Consider the following 22,404-nt stretch of genomic DNA (forward strand, 5'->3'; position numbering starts at 1 on the left):
GCTCTTTACATAAAATTGTGCAAGATAACGCCTTTTGATTGGTTACTAAGTCCATCCATCAAAACTTTGCTGGCAAGGCATTGGCTAGGCATTATCCAACGAAAACCTTGGGTGCTATGATTGACACCTCGCTGGATATATTGAGTCACCAGAACGCCTGTGATTGAAGCAGAGACAAGGGAGGGCTCAACTTGAGTGCAAGAGTCCAAAGTACAGGCAAGAATGATGGAATATGGATAAGAATTAGTCTGACGTTGTCATACTCTAGTCAGAATATGAGTCTGATACTGCTCCGTTGGGCTGTGAATATGGGGCGTGTTTCAACCGAACCAGGAAAGACCTCAAATGGACCTACAACCAATCAGAGCAACGGAGCGACGCATAACATTAGTTGTCAAATGTCAACAGAACTCAACTGCACACAGTGTTGCCAATGTTGTTTTTCCATGTCCGCGGGTTGAAGCAACCCCAATTATGTGATTTTTAGACCCAGGAATGCGAATTTTAACAGGCAACCCTGCCAAAAAAACACATATTTTAACCCCCAAATGCCATTTTTTCCAGAGAACATGATCATCATTTCTGAGAGAAATAGTGAAGGTGAATGCATATACGAACAAGTTCTCCGTTTAGGATTAGAACAAATTCAACCCAAGCGTTCTTTGGTGACATGGATGATTACGTCACTGTTTATCATCTGTCCATCATCGTCTAAAGCCCGCCCTGACAATTTAATTGGTCCGAAAAGCTCCTGTTTGGGCATAGTTGCTCCACAACGGATCAAGTCCAGACCAAACTTCCCGACCTCAAATGTTGTGGGTGGGGCTAAATTCGTCTGGCATCCAGGCTAGATTAGAATGGATATTTCATTGAAAATGGACATGATTGATTACTCTAACTCAAAACGCTCATGCAAACAAAGGAGGATTTTGTTGTTGCTCTCAATTGGAATGGTTACTATAAGAATTTAATTGTAGAGCTTTTTAATTAAAATTCTTACTAGTTACATTTCAATTGTAGAGCTCAGTAATGTAAAAAAAAAAAAATGAATGGGAGTCAATGGAGACATATGACGAGTAAAAATAAATTTGTAGAGCTCTATTTGGAAATGTAGGCCTACTATAAGAATCGAATTAGAGCTCTGTAATTGTAATTGAATTAGAGGGTTATCTAATCATAAGTGTTTCTAATAATTGAATTGTAGAGCTCTCTAATTCAATTCTTGAATTAATTGCATAAAAATGCAATTACGACGAGTAACGCTGGGAACAATTTAAGCTAAACTGGCTTGCCATATGCATGGGCCGTATATCTGCTCCAGGTCTGCAGCCTCCCTCCTCCTCTGCAGTGAGCATCACTTGCCCTCGGACGTTCCATCAGCCAATCAGCGCTCAGCTTCACATCAGCGCACTGGAACTCCGAGCAATCACCGCAATGTCATTGTAAACTATATTCATCAGCAACATTACATCTTCTTCTAGCTGACGCGCCCAGCCGCACGATACTCGCCTAAGAAAATGCCTTTGAAGGTATTTAACTGCACTTTTCATTTAATTTCACATTCCTTGCTTGTTGCGATGTAGCCGAACTGAATGTAACTTTATATGAATTCCAGCCCTTTGGATATTCCTTTATGTCAGCAGCTGGGTAAATAGACTGTTAAAGATTACGAACACTGTATTACTGTAATGCTGATTAGGCTATATTCCGCTGTATACACAGAAGTCTTGTGCTAAGGCATACGCATCCTGCATTTCATCTACAGCTTCTGGATGTATCATGGTGCTGTATTAAAAAGTTGCGCGATAGGCTATCCACATAAATTTTTTCTTCATATGAAAGTATTGTAATTGATAGGTAATATTTAAAGTGGCAAACGATAGCCTATAGGCACAAAGACCATTCATGTTGGAAAACACAACTGTTAGTTCGCTGTGAGCTACTAAACAATAGGCTGCATACAGTGTGTGAATAATGATTAAGACAAGTGCTTAGTGGGGCATGATGGGGCTTTTTCAGGCGTAAGCAGATATAGGCTACATTAGAGCTTGATTATACTATAATAGGATTGCAGGAAAAAAAATAAGTCATGATGTCTGTGGTTATAGGCTGAATTTGAGCAATATGCAAAGGATGTAAAGAATGTGAAGACCAGACCTACAAACTCGGAGATGCTGGATTTGTACGGCCTCTACAAGCAAGCTATCGTTGGGGACATTAATATTGGTAAATTTTTTAATATAGGCTATATAATTTACTTATACTTCTGAGCTTTACAGATCTAATAATTGCAAATGTGTACAGATAAACCCGGATTGCTGGATATGGAAGGGAAAGCCAAATGGGATTCATGGAATTCAAAGAAAGGTAAGAAAAAAATAGATCCTGCATTTTTTCAAGCAGTTAAGATTGTTTTGCAATAGACGTAATGTCATACTTAGTTTGCACAGTTTTCTTCACTGCACTTGTTTGTATATAATATGCTAATTGTATTCAGATTTGTACTCAGCTAAGATTATATGAGACCCTTCAAATGTTTCCGGTGATGGCTTGATCCATATTTCTTCACTCTTTTCTCCAAAAGGTATATCAAACGAAGATGCCATGAATGCCTACATTTCTCTGGCCAAGGAAGTCATTGAAAAGTATGGAATGTGATTGGGAAAAACATCTTAGTTTTACATAGATATAAAAGTTTAACTATTAAAAAGCTGCACGATTGAAACAATTAACAATTAATTTTTTTTTTTTTTTTAATCTTTAACATTAAAAGATAATTCACCTGGTATCAGTGATACCACCTGATAATATCTAGGCAAATAATCTTGTTTTTGTTTTAGGAAAAAAGAGTCATTGAATAAAGCTGTCAAATATCATGGTAATGTTGTCCTCTTTATTTTCAATATCCTAACAAAATGTTTTCACTGGTATGGGCTTCTTTTTTTCTTTCTTCATTGCCACTTTCGCTGGGGTGGTAGACATTCTTTCTGGAAACCAAAAGTCAGCATCAATAATCATTAAACTCAATGACGCCAGCGAAATTACAGCAACAAAACTCGTTTTATATATTTTATATGGACCAAGACATATAATTATCATGAATTATGTAGGCTAAACCTAATAAATCAAGATTTCTTTAGACGCAGTACTCGTTCCCTTATCTCAGGAGTAGGCTACGTTTTTACCTTTTTACAGGTGTTTTTCTGTGGTCACAGCCGTCACACAATAAAGTTTTACGTTCACACTGCCATCTAGCGACTGACTTTCTGTAGAGCTGTAGAGCTTACAGTCATAGCTGTTCAGTCATAACATAAGCCGGCTAGATATCACCGTCAGGCCTTTTTGTCATGTAGGCTACAGTTTACTAATATAACTTCTCACATCAAAGATATTTTATATGAAACAAAAATAAATACTTTATTCTTGTTTATTAATTATTAATATAAACAGAACTATTGTCACTGGTGGGCCAATCGTGTAATTTAATCTGATTAGAAACACATTTAAGGGAATATTATATAAAATTCTTTATAGAATTTACTCTGCTACACAATAGAATCTATTGATGTAAACTGTGCTTTTGTAATATACGTCCTGACCACTGTTGTCTATTTTAGTAATGCCTATGTAAGATTTCTTTAGTAAGTTTTGTTTTTTTCCCTCATATTATTGAGCACTTTGTTTTATTCTGGCAAAAAAGTTCTTGCTTTATAAACACTCCTGGCAAAAAAAACAAAAACAAAAAAACAAGGCTAAATGGTCAGGAGATTTGCTAAATGTAAGCAAATGGACATTGCTGTCAGAGAAAAACATCAAAGACAGAATGAAGTTTTTGGCAGAATATGGGAAGTTGTGTGTGGAGTGATGAAGCACAATGAAACACGAGTTGCATGGTGATGCTCCAGAGTGGTGTCTTTGGAAATCTGGTGAGAAATATAATAATAATAAATGCATCTCTACAACAGTAAAGCATGGAGGAAGAGGTGTCCTTTTTATCTGCTGCCTGGTATTGGTGAGCTGCTTCACTGTGAAGAGGAATGTAATGCTTTTGAGTAGCTACAGGAGAATATTGCAGAATGACTTGGTTAACTTACCGTACCATATACCTTGAACTCTTGGTTGATTAACCCAAATCTTGCTTACTCGAAGTATCCAGGTTCCAAAAACGTGTCCGTGAGTAATTCAGACAACTATTAACACACAAGACATTCTCAACAGAACAACGAATTGATGATTCGCATGGAAACATACCATAGACAGTTAAAGAAATGGACACAGCGACCCCACAGACTTCAACGGGAAAAAGTGAAGTCAATTAGAAGCTCTCACTTCCTGATGGCTGAGCGTACTGCGCAGCCTCAGACTGAGCTTGACGAAGTAGATGTGACATGAGCAACCTGTCTGACAGTTGTAAGTCCTCTAGTAGTTGCGCAAAGTGAAATCTGAATCACGTTCTTGAAATATTTTGTCCCATTGCTTTTGGCTCTCTATGGGCTTCTCCACATGCTTCTCCCTTGACTTTATCGGACTTTATGCCTCCACATCCCCCCGATTGCCTCATAGACAGTAAAGGATTGCCTGCGAGCTTCTCCTCCTGTCTATGTGGAATTTCTCTACTGTGCGACAGAGTTGCGTGGTTATGACGCAATCATTAGCCTAGTTTTTTACAAAAACGGCTTCTACGGGGCGATAGTATACAAGGTAATGGAGCCTTTTATACATTGTTGTGTGTCTTTAGAAATAAACAATGGTCAAATGGAGTCTTTAAAAGCCTCAGATGTACAGTTATTCGCTGTCAAAGTGACACCAAAATGAATGGGAGTCAATGGAATGCTAGCAGCAGGTGATGGCTTGGTTAGCAATGGCTGCCCCTATGGAAGGTACGCTTTCCAGGTGCTGAATTACCCCCTTGAAACAGACGCTAAGACAAAGCGCGCCATTCTACTTCTTCCTTCTTCTTTTGTTTAATGGTGGTTTACATAACCTACTTAGTGCACATCGCCACCTATTTGGTGGCTGTGCAATCATTTTTTTTTCAATCTTTTCGTTTAATAAGTAATCTTTATTCTCTGAAAATAAGGCTTATATTGTTTGTTTGATGCTAATTAATCGGATGCAGATCCATGTGTGTGATGACAATTAAATAAATAATAAATATATTTTAATTGAATTGACATTTAAACATTACCTGCTTTAGAATTAATATATAATATTGTATGTTATATAACTGTAACTATATAACAAATGTAGTAATATATAACACACATCTGAATACCTCTTAAGCAAACTAACCCGGGAGCAGGTTATGTTCAGAGAGTGAGTTGCTATGGCTACTTACATACCCTGAAAGTTACCTCTGTTTTTGGAGCCGAAAGTTGAGGTTATCCGCTTACTTACTCTAAAACATACCTAGGTATGTCACATAACCTGCTTTCTGGAATACCCCCCTGCCCAAACTGCAAAGACGACCAAGTGGCTGGAGAACAAGTCCATCAGGTTCATGTATTGGCCTGGTCAGAGTCCAGATTCGAACCCTAGTGAACCCTATAGTGAATGTTTGGTCTCACATTAAACTCAAATAAACTAGGAGAAAACTGTTTGAAGCCATCAACATTGAGTGGAACAACACTGTCTCTTCTTCCTGTAAAAAGCTTTCTGCAAGTTGGGGGAGGCTATTTCCTGCAATAGTTACTTACAGTATTTGTGCAATTCTTGCTAATTTCCTGACCATTTATTTGTGATTAAAATGGTTAAGACAATTAAAAGACATTTTTATCTAAAGTAGGACTATAAGGAAACAGTGGGTACCTGCTAATTATTAATTTTTCCATTGATTTGCAAAGGCACAATGCTGGAATTAATGGTTTCACAGTAGAAATAGAATAAACATCGGGTTTCACCCTCGAAGAGAGGCTGCTCCCTGCAGAGCCATGGGTGGAGTGTGAAGTCCAGCTCCCCCTCTATATGAATGTAATTTGGGTGTAAAGGGTAGAGCTATATCCAACCACACACTAACCCCTTCCATAAGCGCAACCCATGACATCTAGAGAGGTGGAGCTGGACGTCATTTGGCTCTGCAGTGAGCGACACTTGCCCTGGGACTTTCCATCAGCCAATCAGCGCTCAGCTTCAAGTCAGCGCACTGGAGTTCCGCGCGGTGTCTTCGTAAACTGTATTCAATCAGTTTCAATACATCTACCACCTTCTAGCTGACGCGCCCAGCCGCACGACACTCGTCTAAGAAAATGTCTTTGAAGGTATTTAACTGCACTGTTTTCATTTAATTTCACGTTCCTCGCGTTTGTTGCGATGTAACGCGTGAATTCCAAGCCTTTGGATATCAGCAGCTGTGCCTGTGAACATATAGATTACGAACAGTGTTTTAGCTAACTTAGCCTACTATAATACTGATTATATCCCGCTGTATACACAAAAGCTAGTTTTATTTTCCTCGTGTGCTTACTGTCATCTGCAGCTTCTGTGGTTTGTATTAAAAAATTGCGCGATGTATAGACTATCCACAAACTTTTTCATATGAAAGTCTTGTAATTGATTGATAATAATACTTCAAGTGGCTATAGATAGCATGTATGTTTATATGGGCACAAACAAAGACATTTCATGTTGTAAAACCCAACTGGTAGTTCGCTGTGGCACTAATACCAGGTGTGGCGAACTCCGGTCCTGGAGAGCCTCAGTCCTGCAGAGTTCAGCTCCAACCCTGATACAACTCACCTGCCTGTAGCTTCCTAGTAACCCTTCAGACCTTGATTAACTTGTTTGATTAGTGGGGCATGATAGGTCAGACTATGTGACGCCCTTTTCAGGCGTAAGCAGATATACATTAGAGCTTGATTATATTATTTTAGGATTGCAGGAAACAAATGCATTTACTCATGATGTCTGTGGTTATAGGCTGAATTTGAGCAATGTGCTGAGGATGTAAAGAAAATGAAGGCCAGACCTACAGACTCTGAGATGCGGGATTTGTACGGCTTCTACAAGCAAGCTAGTGTTGGGGACATTAATATGGGTAATTGTACCAAGGATTTTTATTTTTAATTTTTTTTAAACCATACTTCTGAGCTTGACAAATCTAATAGTTGCAAATATGTATGATCTGTTTTGTGCAGATAAACCTGGATTTCTGGATATGAAAGGGAAAGCCAAATGGAATGCATGGAATTTAAAGAAAGGTAAGAAAAAAAGAGATCCTGCATTTTTTTCAAGCAGTTAAGATTGTTTTGCAATAGACGTAATGTCATACTTTGCACAGTTTTCTTCACTGCACTTGTTTGTATATAATATGCTAATTGTATTCAGATTTGTACTCCGCTAAGATTATATGAGTCCCTTCAAATGTTTCTGGTGACGACTTGATCCATATATTCTTCACTCTTTTCTCCAACAGGTATATCAAATGAAGATGCCATGAATGCCTACATTTCTCTGGCCAAGGAAGTCATTGAAAAGTATGGAATGTGATCGGGAAAAACATCTCCTTAGTTTACTGTACATAATAGTATTATAGTTTTATAATAAACTTATAGTTTTGTAAGTTTATAAAACTATTCAAAAGCTGCAAGATTGAAACTAAAGTTTTTTATTTAACCTTTTTTTCTTATGTATTATAGATTAACTGATTAAAAAATTATTCACCAGGGGCCCGTTTCAGAAAAGAGGTTAAGTGAAAACTCTGAGTAGGTTAACCCTGAAATAAGGGAAACTCTGGGTTTTCTGTTTCAGAATGGGAGGTATGTCAAACCCGAGAAAGCAGGGTAAGCCAAGCCCGTTTCTGAAAGAGAGGTAACTTATACTCAGAGTCAGTTACCAGGGTAACTTACTCTGTGAACCTAACCTGGTCAGGAGCAGATTTTCTTTGGTAAACCCAGAGTTTATTTCGTTCTCCTCCCCCTTTTTAAAGCACCAGCAGTGTTTAAATACTTTATTCATTATTTCAAACGCCACAAATGCTTTTCTTACTGAGTATTTTGGTTGTATTTCAAGTATAAATATAAAAAAATTATAAATTTAATCTAAATCTAAAGTAAGCAAAGTTTACTTAAAACAAATTAAATTATCTGCCACTTGACAAAAATACAAAGTAAGAAAAGCATTCTTTGTGGGAATATTCATTCCTCATATTTTCATCATGAGGACACTGTCAAAGTGACAAAAATGGCATGTCCTACAGGATCCTGACGTTCACTTGATAAACCTCTAGAAGTAACCTAATAATTAGAATTTCCTTTAGGATTTCCAGTGGTTGGGCGCATTTATGACACTCATATACCCATCATCACACTTTCTGAAAACGGATTATTGTATGGAATGGAAGGATGCTGCCAGATGGTAGTACAAGATATATGGCATAACCACCACCACAGCTGTTATATAAATTTATTTACATTTTTTATAGTCATCTTTATTTCCTACAAATACTTTATTCTTTTTCCTGTTGGGTGTTAATATTCTTCCTCCATCTCCTCTTCATCTGTCAGTGGTGCTGGTGTTTGGCTGGCCTGAATAGAAGTCAAATGTTTAATGTCATTACCCTGATTAATAAATGTAACAGGTGGGATCAGAGAACATTTCATTATGAGAAAAGAGCATAGACCCTTTTCACAATTCTGGGTTTCTGAAGCTGAAGTCGTCATAGTTGGGTTAACTCTTATAACGGTGAATGAGAGAATACATCAAATATATATTTTTGTGTCTCCATTTGCTCAAATAGCAAAATAAAAACTCCTTCACAACTTTCAAAAAGTGAAAAATTAAAGTTAGATTGATAACTGCAGTGAAAAGAGAGAAATATGTTAATTTTAACTATCACTCCCATAGACGCTGTATTAGAAACACTCTCACAGCAGCGGTAACTTGATTTTTGTAATTTGATGCAAAAGTAATATAATACAAAGTATTAGTGTTATAAATGTACATACATAAAAAAAAATACAAAAAACGTTGCAGGATTTACGATATTAATGACCATTAAAACGTCATCACAGTCTGTGAAAAGGGTCTATGTGGGAAAAGCTGCTGCACATTGGACATTGAATGATATTTATTTAATGTGTCAAATGTTTGTAAAGTCATTAAACCTACACCCATGAACATTTTATGCTTAAAGCTTTTCCTGATTGAATTATGTTTTTTGTTTTTTGTTTTTTTTTAGCTGCTGCTGCCACATTCTTTGTTTGCCTTTTGGATACCATGAAAATTAAACTTCATTAAAATAATTAAGAATTAAACTTGTGTATTGACCTGGAAGTATGCAAACGTCTTTTTGTTGGGTGCTGTTGCCATGGTGAATCGTAATTTCGGAGCTCCATTGATCGTGGCTTTTCATAGTTGGAGTGCATGAGCTTAACTCAGAGTCAGTCTACTCAGAGTTGATTGAACTACCTCAATTCAGCTGTTCTGAAACCCAAAACTCAGAGTTTCCCATCTCAGAGTAAGTCAACTCAGAGTTCGGGTTTAAACTCAGAGTTGGTTGAACCTCCTTTCTGAAACAGGCCCCTGGTATCATAGTGATACCACCTGATAACATCTCATTACCAATCAGATCTAAAGATGTTGGTTTTAATCTTGTTTTTGTTTTATATAAAAAAAAAGTCATTGAATAAAGAGGTAAAAAATCATGGTAATGTTGTCCTCTTTATTTTCAATATTCTAACAAAATCTTTTCATGTATTGTTTCATTAGTATTAAACAGAGTCCTCAACTTGAGGACCAGTAATTGTGCCCTTACACACAAAGACCGTCTGTCCTCCCTGTGCTCACTGAAGCGTAGTCATCACAACACCCCTTTGGATCGGATGCATGCAGAATGCAAGGCCAGGCCTTTTGTACAGTGTTGCTAAATCGGAAAAATCAGCACTCAGGAATAGATGCCAGAAAACTTTTGAGTGAATCAAATTCAGGAGTATTTTCAGCAAACCAATAATTTGTGTATGTCATTTGAAAGACCAAATCCATCAGGTTTTTTTGGGGGTTAGGTAAAAAAATCTATCCAACACAAAATGTACAAATATATAAATATTTTTAATATATAGACCTATAAGTGACGTTATAGGTGAATAATAATAATAAATTACAATTTTTATATCAAATATACTCTTGGTGTCCAGAGATTATACAAAAGAACATTTTTATAAATAAAACATTTATCACATTTTCCTGTGTTTAACTATGAAAATGGACGGTTTTAGGTAAATTTTAGTTAACTAAGGAAAAAAATATTCATGACTTTTGATATTTATTGAACGAATGAATGGGGAAAAAACGTTTTTGAAATAATGATTCGAATAAAGAAACTTCGCAATTATAAAGCAATTTTATCAAAATCGTCGTAGAAAATGTTCAAAAACGTCTGAAAACATTTTATTGAGCCTAAAAGATCACACAACCTGTTATTCATTCCTTCGCGCAACGTTCCTGCAGAACCTGTATTTTGAAATATGTTCAGGCAGTTGGCCATGTTGATTGAGTCATTGTTGTTTTTGACTTCACATCTTGTAATTAGGGCAAAGGTAACGGGAACGAATCTCGATCTAGCGTTGAATGTACACAACGAGGTTCTTCAGCAGCAGAGTATCAAGACTCTCCGTTTCACCCGTGCAGCTTCAAACCCGTTTCTGGATTAATACAGTCTCTTGTCTTACTGAGGTAAGTCACTTCGACAATGTTTCCGTTTGCATTATGTGTATTCATCGCGACCTACATGTGTATTTAGGCTTTTATTTATTTATTTAAATGTCTGATGAAGTTATTTCGGTGATGTATTAATGCATTACTGCATTAAATCCAAAGTGAACCCTGCATTAAAAGTCACTGCGTCAAGCGCACTTCTCTAGGGGGAGTAACGTTAAACACAAACAGATTTTGCAGAAGCGTATTTGTAATATGATATGATTGGGCATGCTGCCACCACTGAGCCTTTCTGACTATTGATTTACTATCTGATTTGATTCGCAGACGTAATAAGCAGTCCAGTAATAATGGATAATCAGGCGTTCGAGTCCACTGCAGAGCGGACATTTCAGTATCAGGACAGCCTCCCTCCTCTACCTGTGCCCGCTCTACAGGACACACTGAACAAATACCTGCATTCAGGTGAGAGGTCATTCAACGCCTGCATTCTGCTGGCTATTATATGCAATTACATGATGATTATTTCATTTCACTTGTTACATTTGTGACCAAATGTACTTTTGAGTTGTTGATGTATTTTACACGAAGATGTTGACTATAAATAAACGAAAGACTACTGATTTCATGTTAACATTTTTAATAACAAATAGAGAGCTGTTTAATGCAGTTTTTACTTTTGAAAGATGATGTCTGACTGTGTCAATGTTGTTGTTGTTAACTAAAACTATTACAATTTGTTTTCACAAAAAAATAAAATAAATGCATAAATAAATAATAGAGTACTAAAATGACTAAAACTATATATATATAAACATTTAAATTAAATTACAAAAAAAAAACACACATTAGCTTGTCAAAGTTTCATAAAAGGGAAAAATAGTGTGTGTGTGTGTGTGTGTGTGTGTGTGTGTGTGTGTGTGTGTGTGTGTGTGTGTGTGTGTGTGTGTGTGTGTCAGAGAGAGATATTTAAAGAATATATTATTCAAATTTTATTACGATTATTTTGTCTTCTACATGAACAACACATTGTTGGTCAAGTGTGTGAACAGAGAGAAAACAGAGCCCTGTTTTAAACTAAAATATGCAACTGATTGATTCCCATTATAAATTGATAGATTTCACAGCATTGAAACATTAGCATTACATATAAATATTTAACATTAATTAAAGTGCAAAACTTAAACTAACAATTTTGTTTATTATTTATAAACAAAATTGTTAGCTTATGTTTAGCACTTTTCTATTGTCTTATTAAGCAACTAAATATTTGTTTACTTTTTTGTGTGTGTGTGTGTGTGTGTTTGTTTCATGAGTAAAATACACGTGTTCACCTAGCTGGGGAAAATGTAGAATTTAATTAGATTGTATTATTTAAATTTGAATTTAATTTAATTATTATTAGAATTAAAAATGTAGTATTATATTATTTTTCCAGTAAAACCTTTTGCATCTGAGGAGGAGTTTGGGGCCACAGAGGCCATTGTGAAACGCTTTGAGGAGGGTATCGGACAACAGCTGCACCAGAAGCTTTTGCAGAGAGCCAAGAGCAGGCGCAACTGGGTACACACATTTTTTGTGTTGCTCTTTTTGAGCCACATCAATGAATCAATTACATATCCGATGCATTTAGAATCTACATGCATTTATATGTATGTAGTTTATAGACTTTTTTTGAACCTGCTGTTTTGTTCTTCTTCAGCTTGAGGAATGGTGGCTGGACACAGCGTATCTAGAGGTGCGCATCCCCTCTCAGCTGAATGTAAATTTTGGGGGACCTACAGCCTACCTGGAGCACTGCTGGCCTCCACGTGAGGGCACACAGCTGGAGAGGTCCAGCATAAATTTGTGGCTCACCCTCCAGTACTGGGACCTTATCCGCACGTATGTGATCACTTTTGTAAACAAAGAAACAACAGATGTAAATTATTTTCAAAAGTGTCTAATCTCTGTATATTTCTGTTTATGACTGTCTTGTTTTTGTCTGTATCAGGAATGTATTCTGTAAGTAATATGGTTATTTGTTTGTATTTGCTGATATTGATCAGGGAGAGACTGGCTGTTCATAAAGCAGGAACGATACCCTTTGACATGGATCAGTTCCGCATGCTCTTCTGCACCTGCAAAGTGCCTGGCATCACTAAAGACACCATCCTCAACTTCTTCAAAACAGGTCAGGTCATATGCATGCTTGTTTTGTATGCATACATGTGTCTTTATGTTACATGATGCTGCATGTGGGATCTCTCCGTGTTGTAGAGAGCGAAGGACCCTGCCCTTCTCACATGATAGTGATGTGTCGTGGGAGGGTATTCACATTTGATGCTCTTTGTGATGGCCGTATCCTCACTCCCCCAGAGCTGTTGAGGTATGGTGCCAAGTTTTCATTGATTCAGTGGGTTTGTTTTTTTGATGCTGTGTAATCTGTCATAATGTATGTCTTCAAACATTTTAATTAGTAAATAAAATAGGCAGTATTCTACTATAAATGTTTCACACTACGTCATTGTCACGCGACCTCATCAATGTTACATGTTAAATTCAGCCAGTGGCACCAAATCCGCTTATTAGAAGGATTTCTGAAAGATCATGTGACCCTGAAGACTGGAGTAATGGCTGCTGAAAATTCAAATTTTCCATAACAGGGATAAATTATATTTTAAAATGCATTATGATATATTTTAACAAAACAGAATTGTAGTGATATTTCCCAATATTACTGTTTTTACAGCATTTTCATTGATCAAATAAATGCAGCCTTGGTGAGCAAGAGACTTTCAAAAACATACAACCTTACCGTTCACAAACTTTTGAACGGTAGTGTCCATCATATTTTACACCGTAAGCATACTATAAACTGCTGAAATAGTAAAGTAGTATGCTATTCCACCTGTAGGCAGCTCACTTACATTAAAGAATGCTGTGATGGAGAGGCTGAGGGGGATGGAGTGAGCGCTCTCACCACTGAGGAAAGGACCCGCTGGGCAAAGGTAAAGCCACGTCCTACGCTGGAGCACCACAACCAATCACAGTACAGTAGGCAAATGAACTCCACCTGTCATTCATCATGGATGTGGCTGAATACTAATCTTTAGCAAAGTTCCACCCACAGTTTCTGAACCTGTGCTGAAATCTACAAGTATATTCCAGGCTTATCATGATGAGATCCCCCCCCCCCCCCCCCCCATTTGTCTCTTCAGGCTCGGGAGTATCTGATCTCCATTGATCCTGTGAATAAGACCATACTAGAAACCATTCAGAGTTCTTTATTTGTGGTCGCACTAGATGATGCCAAGCCCTACGCCACCCCTGAAAACTACACACAGGTTGAGCACAATACATACACACTTGTATGATGACAGTCATAAACGTCACTCAGATTTTGTATTTGTTCCGAGTAAGAAATTATGATTTCTCTCTCTCTCTCTCTCTCTCTCTCTCTCTCTCTCTCTCTCTCTCTTTCACGATAGTTGACCCAGCTGGCTTTAACTGGTGACCCCACGATCCGCTGGGGTGATAAATCTTACAATTTGATCTGCTTCTCTAATGGGACCTTCGCTTCTAACTGTGATGTAAATACATTTATTGATTTTGGCAGCATTATAAGAGTTTATTTCACATACACTATCGTTCAAATGTTTGGGATCAGTAAGATTTGAGAGAGTTGAATACTTTTAATCAGCAAGAATACATTCAATTGATCAAAACTGTCAGTAAATACTTTTACATTGTTACAAAATGTTCTATTTCAAACAAATGCTGTTCTTTTGAGCTTTCTATTCATTAAAGAATTCTGACTCCAAAAAACCGATCAGGCACAACATTATGCATATATTATGCTAATATTGTTTTGGTCCCCCTTTTGCTGCCAAAACAGCCCTGACCCATTGAGGCATGGACTCCACTAGACCCCTGAAGGTGTGCTATAGTATCTGGCACCAAGATGTTAGCAGCAGATCCTTTAAGTCCTGTAAGTTGCAAGGTGGGGCCTCCATGGATCAGACTAGTTTGTTCAGCACATCCCACAGATGCTCGATTGGATTGAGATCTGGGGAATTTGGAGGCCAAGTCAACACCTCAAACTCGTTGTTGTGCTCCTCAAACCATTCCTGAACCATTTTTGCTTTGTGGCAGGGCACATTATCTGCTGAAAGAGGCCACAGCCACCAGGGAATACCGTTTCCATGCCCCATACGCAACAAACTGCGATGCACTGTGTATTCTGACACCTTTCTATCAGAGCCAGCATTAACTTCTTGAGCAATTTGAGCTACAGTAGCTCGTCAGTTTGATCGGACCTCAAGGGCCAGCCTTCGCTCCCCACGTGTATCAATGATCCTTGGCCGCTGTCACCGGTTCACCACTGTTCCTTTCTTGGACCACTTTTGATAGATACTGACCACTGCAGACCGGGAACACCCCACAAGAGCTGCAGTTTTGTAGATGCTCTGACCCAGTCATCATCTAGCCATCACCTGGTCAAACTCGCTCAAATCTTTACACTTGCCGATTTTTCCTGCTTCTAACACATCAACTTAACCTAATATATGCCACCCACTAACAGGTGCCGCGATGAAGAGATAATCAGTGTTATTCTCTTCACCTCACAGAGGTCATAATAATATGCCTGATCGAGCATTGATATTAATCATAAATGTTTCTTGAGCACCATCAGCATATTAGAATGATTTCTGAAGGATCATGTGACTGAAGGCTGGAGTAATGGTTGCTGAAAATTCAGCTTTGGCATCACAGGAATTAATAACATTTTAAAATATATTAAAATTAGTTCAATTGTAATAATATTTCACTATATTACTGTATTTTTGATCAAATAAAGGCAGTCTTGGCAAGCATACGAGACTTTCAAACAACTGTCAGAAAAAAAATCTTACTGACCATAAACATTTGAACATGTGTGTATTTTATTTTACGTGTGTTTTATCAGAAAACATATTTTTCTAAATACATTTCTAGTCGAAATAAAGGCTTAATGTTACCAGTAATCAGATTGCAGTCCATGTCTATGTTTATCATATATCTGTGATACAAATACATAATTTGAATATTAATCTGTCTTCATTGTGTATGTGTTTGTTTGTTTAAAGCATGCGCCATATGATGCCATGGTTTTGGTGTCTAATGGATACTACGTAGATCAAAAAATGCAGGCCTGTGGTGGAGTATGGAAGGTAGGACCACTTTTATGAATATTTGTTTATATCATTTTATATGCATGACTGTCATGTTGAAATAATCAAATGCCTCCCAGGGTTCAGAGATTGTGCATGAGATGCCTGTACCAGAGGAGCTCATTTTCACCGTGGATGAACAAGTGAGGAGAGACATCGCCTTGGCTAAAGAACAGTACAACAAAAGTGTAAGTACACACACAGTACTCTCATTGACTTTCACACACTATTGACCAATCATTGTTATACAATCACATAATGCATTAATGCAAACAGAATATAGAGTTTTTAGTAAAATCATGAAACTCATCTCAATGTGCTTGTATCAACAGTCTCAGGACCTGCAGGTTGTCAGTTACGCCTTTACCTCCTTTGGAAAAGCAGCCATTAAGAAGAGGAAGCTTCACCCTGACACATTTGTACAGTTGGCTCTTCAGTTAGCATATTACAGGCTACATAGGAAGTAAGTGTGTTCGATAACTACGTGACCAAATAATCAAGACGTTTCACTCCTTGCTAAGTTTGGCATCTTTCTCTCTGTCCTCCTCAGGCCTGGTAGTTGTTATGAGACGGCCACCACACGCCGTTTCTTCCATGGCCGCACAGAGACCATGAGGCCCTGCACTGTGGAAGCCCAGCACTGGTGCAGAACCATGTTGAACCCTACAGCCTCTGTGAGTGCCCTGTGTTAAATAAATAAAGAGTTAGATCAATGGGGGAAAAATGGTTGCTCATTCTCATGTTGTTCCAAACCTGTATGACCCATCTTTTTCCTTATGGTGAAAGTAAAGAGACCAGGGGCCTATACCATGAAGCCGGTTTAGCTGGCTAGCCAGATATGTTTAAGCTTAGTTTGTGCCAATCCTGGGTTTAAGGTACCATTAAAGTGGTTTGGCTTTTAGCTGTGTTCATCTCCATAGTAACTTACCCTCCACAGCTAACCTGCTCCAGGGCAGGTTATGTTCTGGATAAGAGATATCAAACTGAAATTGGACCAATCAGCTGTGAGCAAAGTGACACATATCTGATGCAATAAAGTCACTCCCCTTTTTCTTCTCCAAATTAAAGGTCACTACATAGCAAATGGCTATTAAAGACTTAAGCCTCTGGCTTTTAACAATGCTTATTTATAATAATAATAATTTTGAATTATTTAAAAATAATTTATGTAATTATTATACCCTTAATCAATTACACATGTATAATTTTAGTAAATCAATCATTAATATGCATTTAGTTAATATTAAAATAAATAGCCTATATAAAGGTCATACAAATAAGCTTTAAATTCAATAACTAAATCTATAAAAAATTACATGTGAGCATAAATGTTCAATTCTCTCTATATATCAACTAAACTAACTTCATAACTTTTACTTGCATTGATGTATAAGATTTTTCTTAAAGTTGTCCTCGACAGCTCTTTTCTTCTGTGTAAATTTGTTTCAATTCTTAATATTTTTCAATCATGTATATTCTGCAGAAGAGTGATGTTAATCACACTGCTTCTCTCGTGAGAAGTGAATCTCAGTTTTACTGATCCACAGCATGTGATTGGCTGTTCACTACTGATGTCACAGCTAAACTCCTAAACTCAGGATCAAAGCCTGAGTTGACAGAGAAAGTTGATGATCAGCATCATGGGACCAACAAAGCCTGAATAGATTGGTTTGGTTTTGTCAACTCAAAACTAATCCTGTAACCCTGAGTTTGTTAAACTACCATCATGGTACAGGCCCCAGGGCTGTCGGTCCACTATAAAAAAAATCATAAAAGTTGTTCATGCTGCTTGTGTGCTACATTTCAGGAGATGGTATGGTAGAAGAATATCAACAAATATTGATTTAAATGTTGTATTGTATAGCTTGCGTTTTTGTTTTTAAGCTCAACAGTTTGGAAATTAGCAGATCAGACGTTTGGGTAAATTTCTCCTTGTGTGTTTCACAGAAGAAAGACAGTCATACAGGTTTGGGATAACATATTACAATTTTCATTTTTGGAGGTGAACTTTTTAATTTACAGAAACTAGGATATAATGATTAAAAACATAATAATAATTAGAATACAAAATAAGTTTTAGAGTTCCAGAAGTTTTAACACCTGAATATTCTTCAGGGATCCCACTCTTTTTAACCAATAAATTGCCAGTAACCAATAAAACTTTTCCAGTTGTTCACGATGGATGACGCTTTATTTCGATGGTCCTACTAACTAGAAGTAATTTTGCAACTACATGACAACTAGCATTCATTAGAGTATGAGTACACTTATACTCTATAAAAGGGATATTTCACCCAAAAATTTAAAATTAGCCCATGATTTACTAACCCTCAAGTCATCCGAGGTGTATATGACATTCTTCTTTCAGACAAATAAAATCTGAGTTATATTACAAAAATCCATGCTAATCCAAGCATTATAATGGCAGTAATAGTCGCTCTGTTTTTGAAGTCCATAAAAAAATGCATCTGTCCATCAAATAACGTGCTCCACGCGACTCCGGGGTGTTAATAAAGGCCTTGTGAAGCGAATCAATGCGTTTGTGTAAGAAAAATATCCATATTTTTTTCTATGGCTCTGCATCAGCCGTCCCGGCGCCATCACTTCCGGCGAATAAGGTCAAAATACATGCAAAATACCGGCGCGATCATAGATATATACATAGATTCCTCATTAGTGCCTGCGCGGATCGGTCGAATGAGGCATCTACGTATATATATCTTTGATCGCAGCAGTATTTTGATCTTATTCGCCGGAAGTTATGGCGCTGGGGATACTAGATGACATTCGTCTGATAAGAGCTAAAACAATACCATAAATACTGTTCGGTTTCTCGCAGAAACCGATCGTTTCGTGTCTTAAGACATCAATGTGTTGCCACGAGCCGCATGGTTTAATACGGATTCGTATGTCTATGTGTTTTTACTCTCATTGCTCTCATACTCTAAAATATCCCCATTGACATGCATTATACGACTATCACACTGCAACCGTTGGAGTTAAAAATCTTCAATTGTGTTCTACTGAAGAAACAAAGACACCTACATATTGGATGCCCTGGGGGTAAGCAGATAAACATAAAAAAATCGTTTTTGGGTGAACGATCCCTTTAATATCTGCTAACACTTTATTTTGATGGTCCCTCTACAGGCATTCAACTAACTATAAGAAACTTTGCAACTACATGTCAACTTATTCTACTAACCCTAACCTTACGGTCTACTACAGTCTGCTGATACTCTAATGAGAGTTAGTTGACATGTAGTTATGTATAGTTAGTAGAATGTCTAAAGTGGACCATCAAAATCTTTTTTTTTTTTAAGAATTAAAACAAATATTTGTACTTCATTTCTACCCGATTTTTTTTCTACACAAATATTAATACTTTGCTTAAGTAGAAAAATGTATATATATATATTTTTAAATTCCAATGTCGTTTTAAGATTTTAACCATTTACATGACTTTTTCAGGTCTAGAAATCATACTCATATATGATGCCTCAAATATCCAGGTTTTCCAAGACTGTGGAAACCCTGGACCTTTAAAGAAACAAAATCTTTGCTGAGGGGGTGAATTAAAATAAGACATGTTTTCTCTTTTTTAAATCCTTTGAAATCATCTTTAGGCCCCATTGGGAGTGTGCTGAGGCCCCCTAGTGGGCTGAGAACCACTGATCTAAACATTTAAATTATTTTTAGTTTGTTTTGATGGCTTTTTTTGTTGTCTTTTTAATGCAGACTGAAGAGAAAAGACAAGCTTTAAATGCAGCCTTCACCAAACATAACAAACTGATGGGAGAGGCACAGAATGGAAAAGGTTTGTGTGTGTCAGTGTGATAATATTTACTTTGTGTAATAGATAATATATGGCAGGGACAAATGTTTGAAAGATCTTTGCGCATTTCAGGCTTTGACAGACACCTCCTGGGCTTGTACCTGATTGCTAAAGAGGAGGGTCTTCCTGTGCCTGAACTCTACTCAGATCCACTCTATTCTAAAAGGTCTGGCCCAAACACTCTCATTCCCGTGGGTCATTTCCAGTGTATTGATTTATTTGTATTGCAGTATAATGCTAAATTCTCTGTTTGGCACTCTGTTTTACAGTGGAGGAGGGGGGAGTTTTGTGCTTTCTACTAGTCTGGTGGGCTATACTACTGTACTGGGAGCGGTTGCACCCATGGTGCCACACGGTTATGGGTTTTTCTACCGCATCCGTGATGACAGGTTGGTCCATATCAGTTATTGTAATTTTTGTATTCATATAATTTGAAAATAGTTATTATTATAATTTATAATTTTTGGGGGGCATATTATAGTTTTAATTAAATTCCTTATCTTTCTCACCCTATTGTAGAATTGTTGCATCCTGCTCTGCTTGGAAGTCTTGTCCAGAGACAGATGCTGAAACCCTGTTTCAGAACCTCTCCACCTCTTTCCATGACATCATGCACGTCACTACTCTGTCCCAGCTGTAAAGTAGAGCATTCTGGGAAGTATAGTCTAACCTCACGTTCTTTAGTTATGCCACTGGACAGGAAGCAAAGCTCTGCAGGGCTGAGATGATCTCAGGCATGTTCTTCCCTTTAGACTGATCTGCTATGCTCGAAATATAAAGGGTTTTCATATGCTCCCTTTTTTGGTCATATTCAGAATTTATACTCTAGAGCAGGGGTGTCCAGTCCTGCTCCTGGAGGGCCACTGTCCTGCAGAGTTAGCTCCAACCCCAATTAAGCACACCTGTACCACTACCAGCTAATCAAGGTCTTATTAGGCATACTAGAAACTTCCAGACAGGTGTTGAGGCAAGTTGGAGCTAAACTCTCCAGGACCCAGTTTGGACACCCCTGCTCTAGAGACTTTTAAAGAAATGTGATGTTTATTCCAGGAAGTTACTAGACATTAAAATGAGGATTTTCAGAAATGACCTGAAATAGTTCTGCGAATAATTTTAGTACAGCAGGTGCTTTAAACTCATGTGCCTTCAGTTACTCTGAATCATTTGAATAAGGAAATTCTTATCCTTATATAAAGGTGCTTGATTTCTAATTGACAGTTTATGCTACATTAGCAGTATTTCTTCCTGTCAATTGTCGACCTGTGAAACTGTAGAATGTCACAGGATGCTTATGCATCTTAAAGGGATAGTTCACCCAAAAATGAAAATTCTGTCATGATTTACTCACCTTCAATTTGTTCCAAACCTGTATGAGTTTCTTTCATCTGTTTAACACAAAAAAGACATTCTGAGGAATGCTGTTAACCAAACAGTTAACGGTAGCCATTGACATATTATGGAAGTCAATGCCTACCAACTGTTTGGTGAAACTTAATACGGGTTTGGAACAACTTGGGGGTGAGTAAATGATGACAGAATGTTCATTTTTGGGTGAACTATCCCTTTCAGTCCACTAGATAGAGACTTTAACACAATGCAGTTTGATTTTTAAGCTGATCTTTATTCTCTAGTGAATCATAGGCAATAAACAGCCCTTGAGTGTGGAACTCGATCCTGACCTCTTCACCTCTTACATGCACAATAGATATATGGTTTGATTTCACATTTTTAATGCACAATCAATGCAACAGCACAAATATAATGCAGACATATAATTCCTCTTTACTTTCTTAATTTTAAGATTTTCTTCAAGGCTTAATGCACTAGAGCCAAATCTTTTGCACCATTGGATATAAATGTGTTTTTTTTATTGAAGATATATGTGCTGACGCAAAAATGTTTTACCGTTTAATTGTAGATTTGATGAAGAATCATTGAAATAACGTTCCTGAAATGTTGGTTCAGATATTACATGCTGTTTCTTTTCCACCTGCTATTTTTAATTACAATGTTTGTCATGCATGCATGTCAATTTGAATGTGAATTTTCCACAAGTTTACCAAGAACACAGGTTGGCTTGTCGCTCATTGCATACTCAATTGCGTGCAAAGATATTGCAAACATTGCCACTGAATATCCATGTATCCGTGTATGAATTTTAGTTGACCAAACTATCTTTATCACTTATGGCCTTAAACATGCCTGGTTGTATTCAATTATTGCGTTCTTGAGATTGATATGTGAGTTGATTGTGAATAATTTACAGTTGCAATTGTAGTGATTACAGCTCTCTAATTGCTTATTAAATGCATAAAGTTATTTTGTTGAAATAATCATGGTAGTCTTTTAGTCCTTATTTCATACGCGTCTGTCTCAGTGAAAAAGCACATTGTTTTCTGGCAGGTCATTGACTCCAGCTGTGAACTTTGCTTTATATTTGTATGCAGCAAATCTAATATTTAAATTTTATGGAGAGACAAGTGAATTATTAAACCCTAAATTATCAAAATCTAGCTTGGCGTAAACCAGCGCTAAATGTGATTTTGGTTTGTAAACATTTATACAACTTAGCATGAAGTGATAACACTTTTCTAAAAGCATGTTTTGGGCTTATTGTATTAACAATTCATCCATACATAGGTTTCATTTTTTTGACCTCGGCAAAATGTCGTAACTGGATCTTCCAGTAAAGCGACAGTTCATTTATTCTCTTGTGATGTATAAAAG

The 22,404-nt window shown here is 37.2% G+C and overlaps 3 protein-coding genes across 4 annotated transcripts; all 3 read left to right on the forward strand.

Moving 5' to 3' along the window:
* The first annotated feature begins 1,439 nt into the window (after positions 1–1,439).
* Positions 1,440–2,875, forward strand: LOC307138162 (acyl-CoA-binding domain-containing protein 7-like). Its single transcript, XM_079836329.1, has 4 exons — positions 1,440–1,529; positions 2,109–2,226; positions 2,305–2,367; positions 2,585–2,875. Exons 1-4 carry the CDS (start codon positions 1,518–1,520, stop codon positions 2,656–2,658), a joined length of 267 nt encoding a protein of 88 aa, XP_079692455.1. The 5' UTR covers positions 1,440–1,517; the 3' UTR covers positions 2,659–2,875.
* Positions 2,876–6,159: 3,284 nt separating this feature from the next.
* Positions 6,160–9,632, forward strand: LOC307138161 (acyl-CoA-binding protein-like). Its single transcript, XM_079836328.1, has 4 exons — positions 6,160–6,257; positions 6,916–7,033; positions 7,134–7,196; positions 7,412–9,632. Exons 1-4 carry the CDS (start codon positions 6,246–6,248, stop codon positions 7,483–7,485), a joined length of 267 nt encoding a protein of 88 aa, XP_079692454.1. The 5' UTR covers positions 6,160–6,245; the 3' UTR covers positions 7,486–9,632.
* Positions 9,633–10,504: 872 nt separating this feature from the next.
* crot (carnitine O-octanoyltransferase) lies at positions 10,505–22,004 on the forward strand. 2 transcript variants are annotated; one of them, XR_013817993.1, is made up of 18 exons: positions 10,505–10,668; positions 10,978–11,115; positions 12,089–12,213; positions 12,353–12,534; positions 12,699–12,823; positions 12,910–13,018; positions 13,547–13,640; positions 13,851–13,976; positions 14,121–14,222; positions 15,759–15,842; positions 15,923–16,030; positions 16,175–16,305; positions 16,393–16,516; positions 19,581–19,659; positions 19,750–19,843; positions 19,947–20,066; positions 20,197–20,442; positions 20,696–22,004. XR_013817993.1 is itself a non-coding variant. In XM_079836200.1 (17 exons), the coding sequence occupies exons 2-17, from the start codon at positions 11,001–11,003 to the stop codon at positions 20,315–20,317; spliced, it is 1,839 nt and encodes a 612-aa protein (XP_079692326.1). In that variant the 5' UTR covers positions 10,505–10,668; positions 10,978–11,000; the 3' UTR covers positions 20,318–22,004. The 2 variants fall into 2 exon arrangements, 1 of the variants encoding a protein (XP_079692326.1); XM_079836200.1 differs by having other exon boundaries at positions 20,197–22,004.
* The last annotated feature ends 400 nt before the right edge of the window (positions 22,005–22,404 follow it).

The sequence above is a fragment of the Gobio gobio genome (genome assembly GCF_949357685.1).
Source record: "Gobio gobio genome assembly, chromosome: 15".
In the NCBI taxonomy this organism is placed as follows: Eukaryota; Metazoa; Chordata; class Actinopteri; order Cypriniformes; family Gobionidae; genus Gobio; species Gobio gobio.

Bases quoted from the DNA above. Each gene is read 5' to 3' on its own strand.
- LOC307138162 (XM_079836329.1), top strand. The intron at 2,227-2,304 runs GTAAATTTTTTA...AAATGTGTACAG, and splicing joins CGTTGGGGACATTAATATTG to ATAAACCCGGATTGCTGGAT. The intron at 2,368-2,584 runs GTAAGAAAAAAA...TTTCTCCAAAAG, and splicing joins TTCATGGAATTCAAAGAAAG to GTATATCAAACGAAGATGCC.
- LOC307138161 (XM_079836328.1), top strand. The intron at 7,034-7,133 runs GTAATTGTACCA...TGTTTTGTGCAG, and splicing joins TGTTGGGGACATTAATATGG to ATAAACCTGGATTTCTGGAT. The intron at 7,197-7,411 runs GTAAGAAAAAAA...TTTCTCCAACAG, and splicing joins TGCATGGAATTTAAAGAAAG to GTATATCAAATGAAGATGCC.
- crot (XM_079836200.1), top strand. From the start codon at position 11,001: ATGGATAATCAGGCGTTCGAGTCCACTGCAGAGCGGACATTTCAGTAT. The intron at 14,223-15,758 runs GTAAATACATTT...GTTTGTTTAAAG, and splicing joins CCTTCGCTTCTAACTGTGAT to CATGCGCCATATGATGCCAT. The intron at 16,031-16,174 runs GTAAGTACACAC...TTGTATCAACAG, and splicing joins AAGAACAGTACAACAAAAGT to TCTCAGGACCTGCAGGTTGT.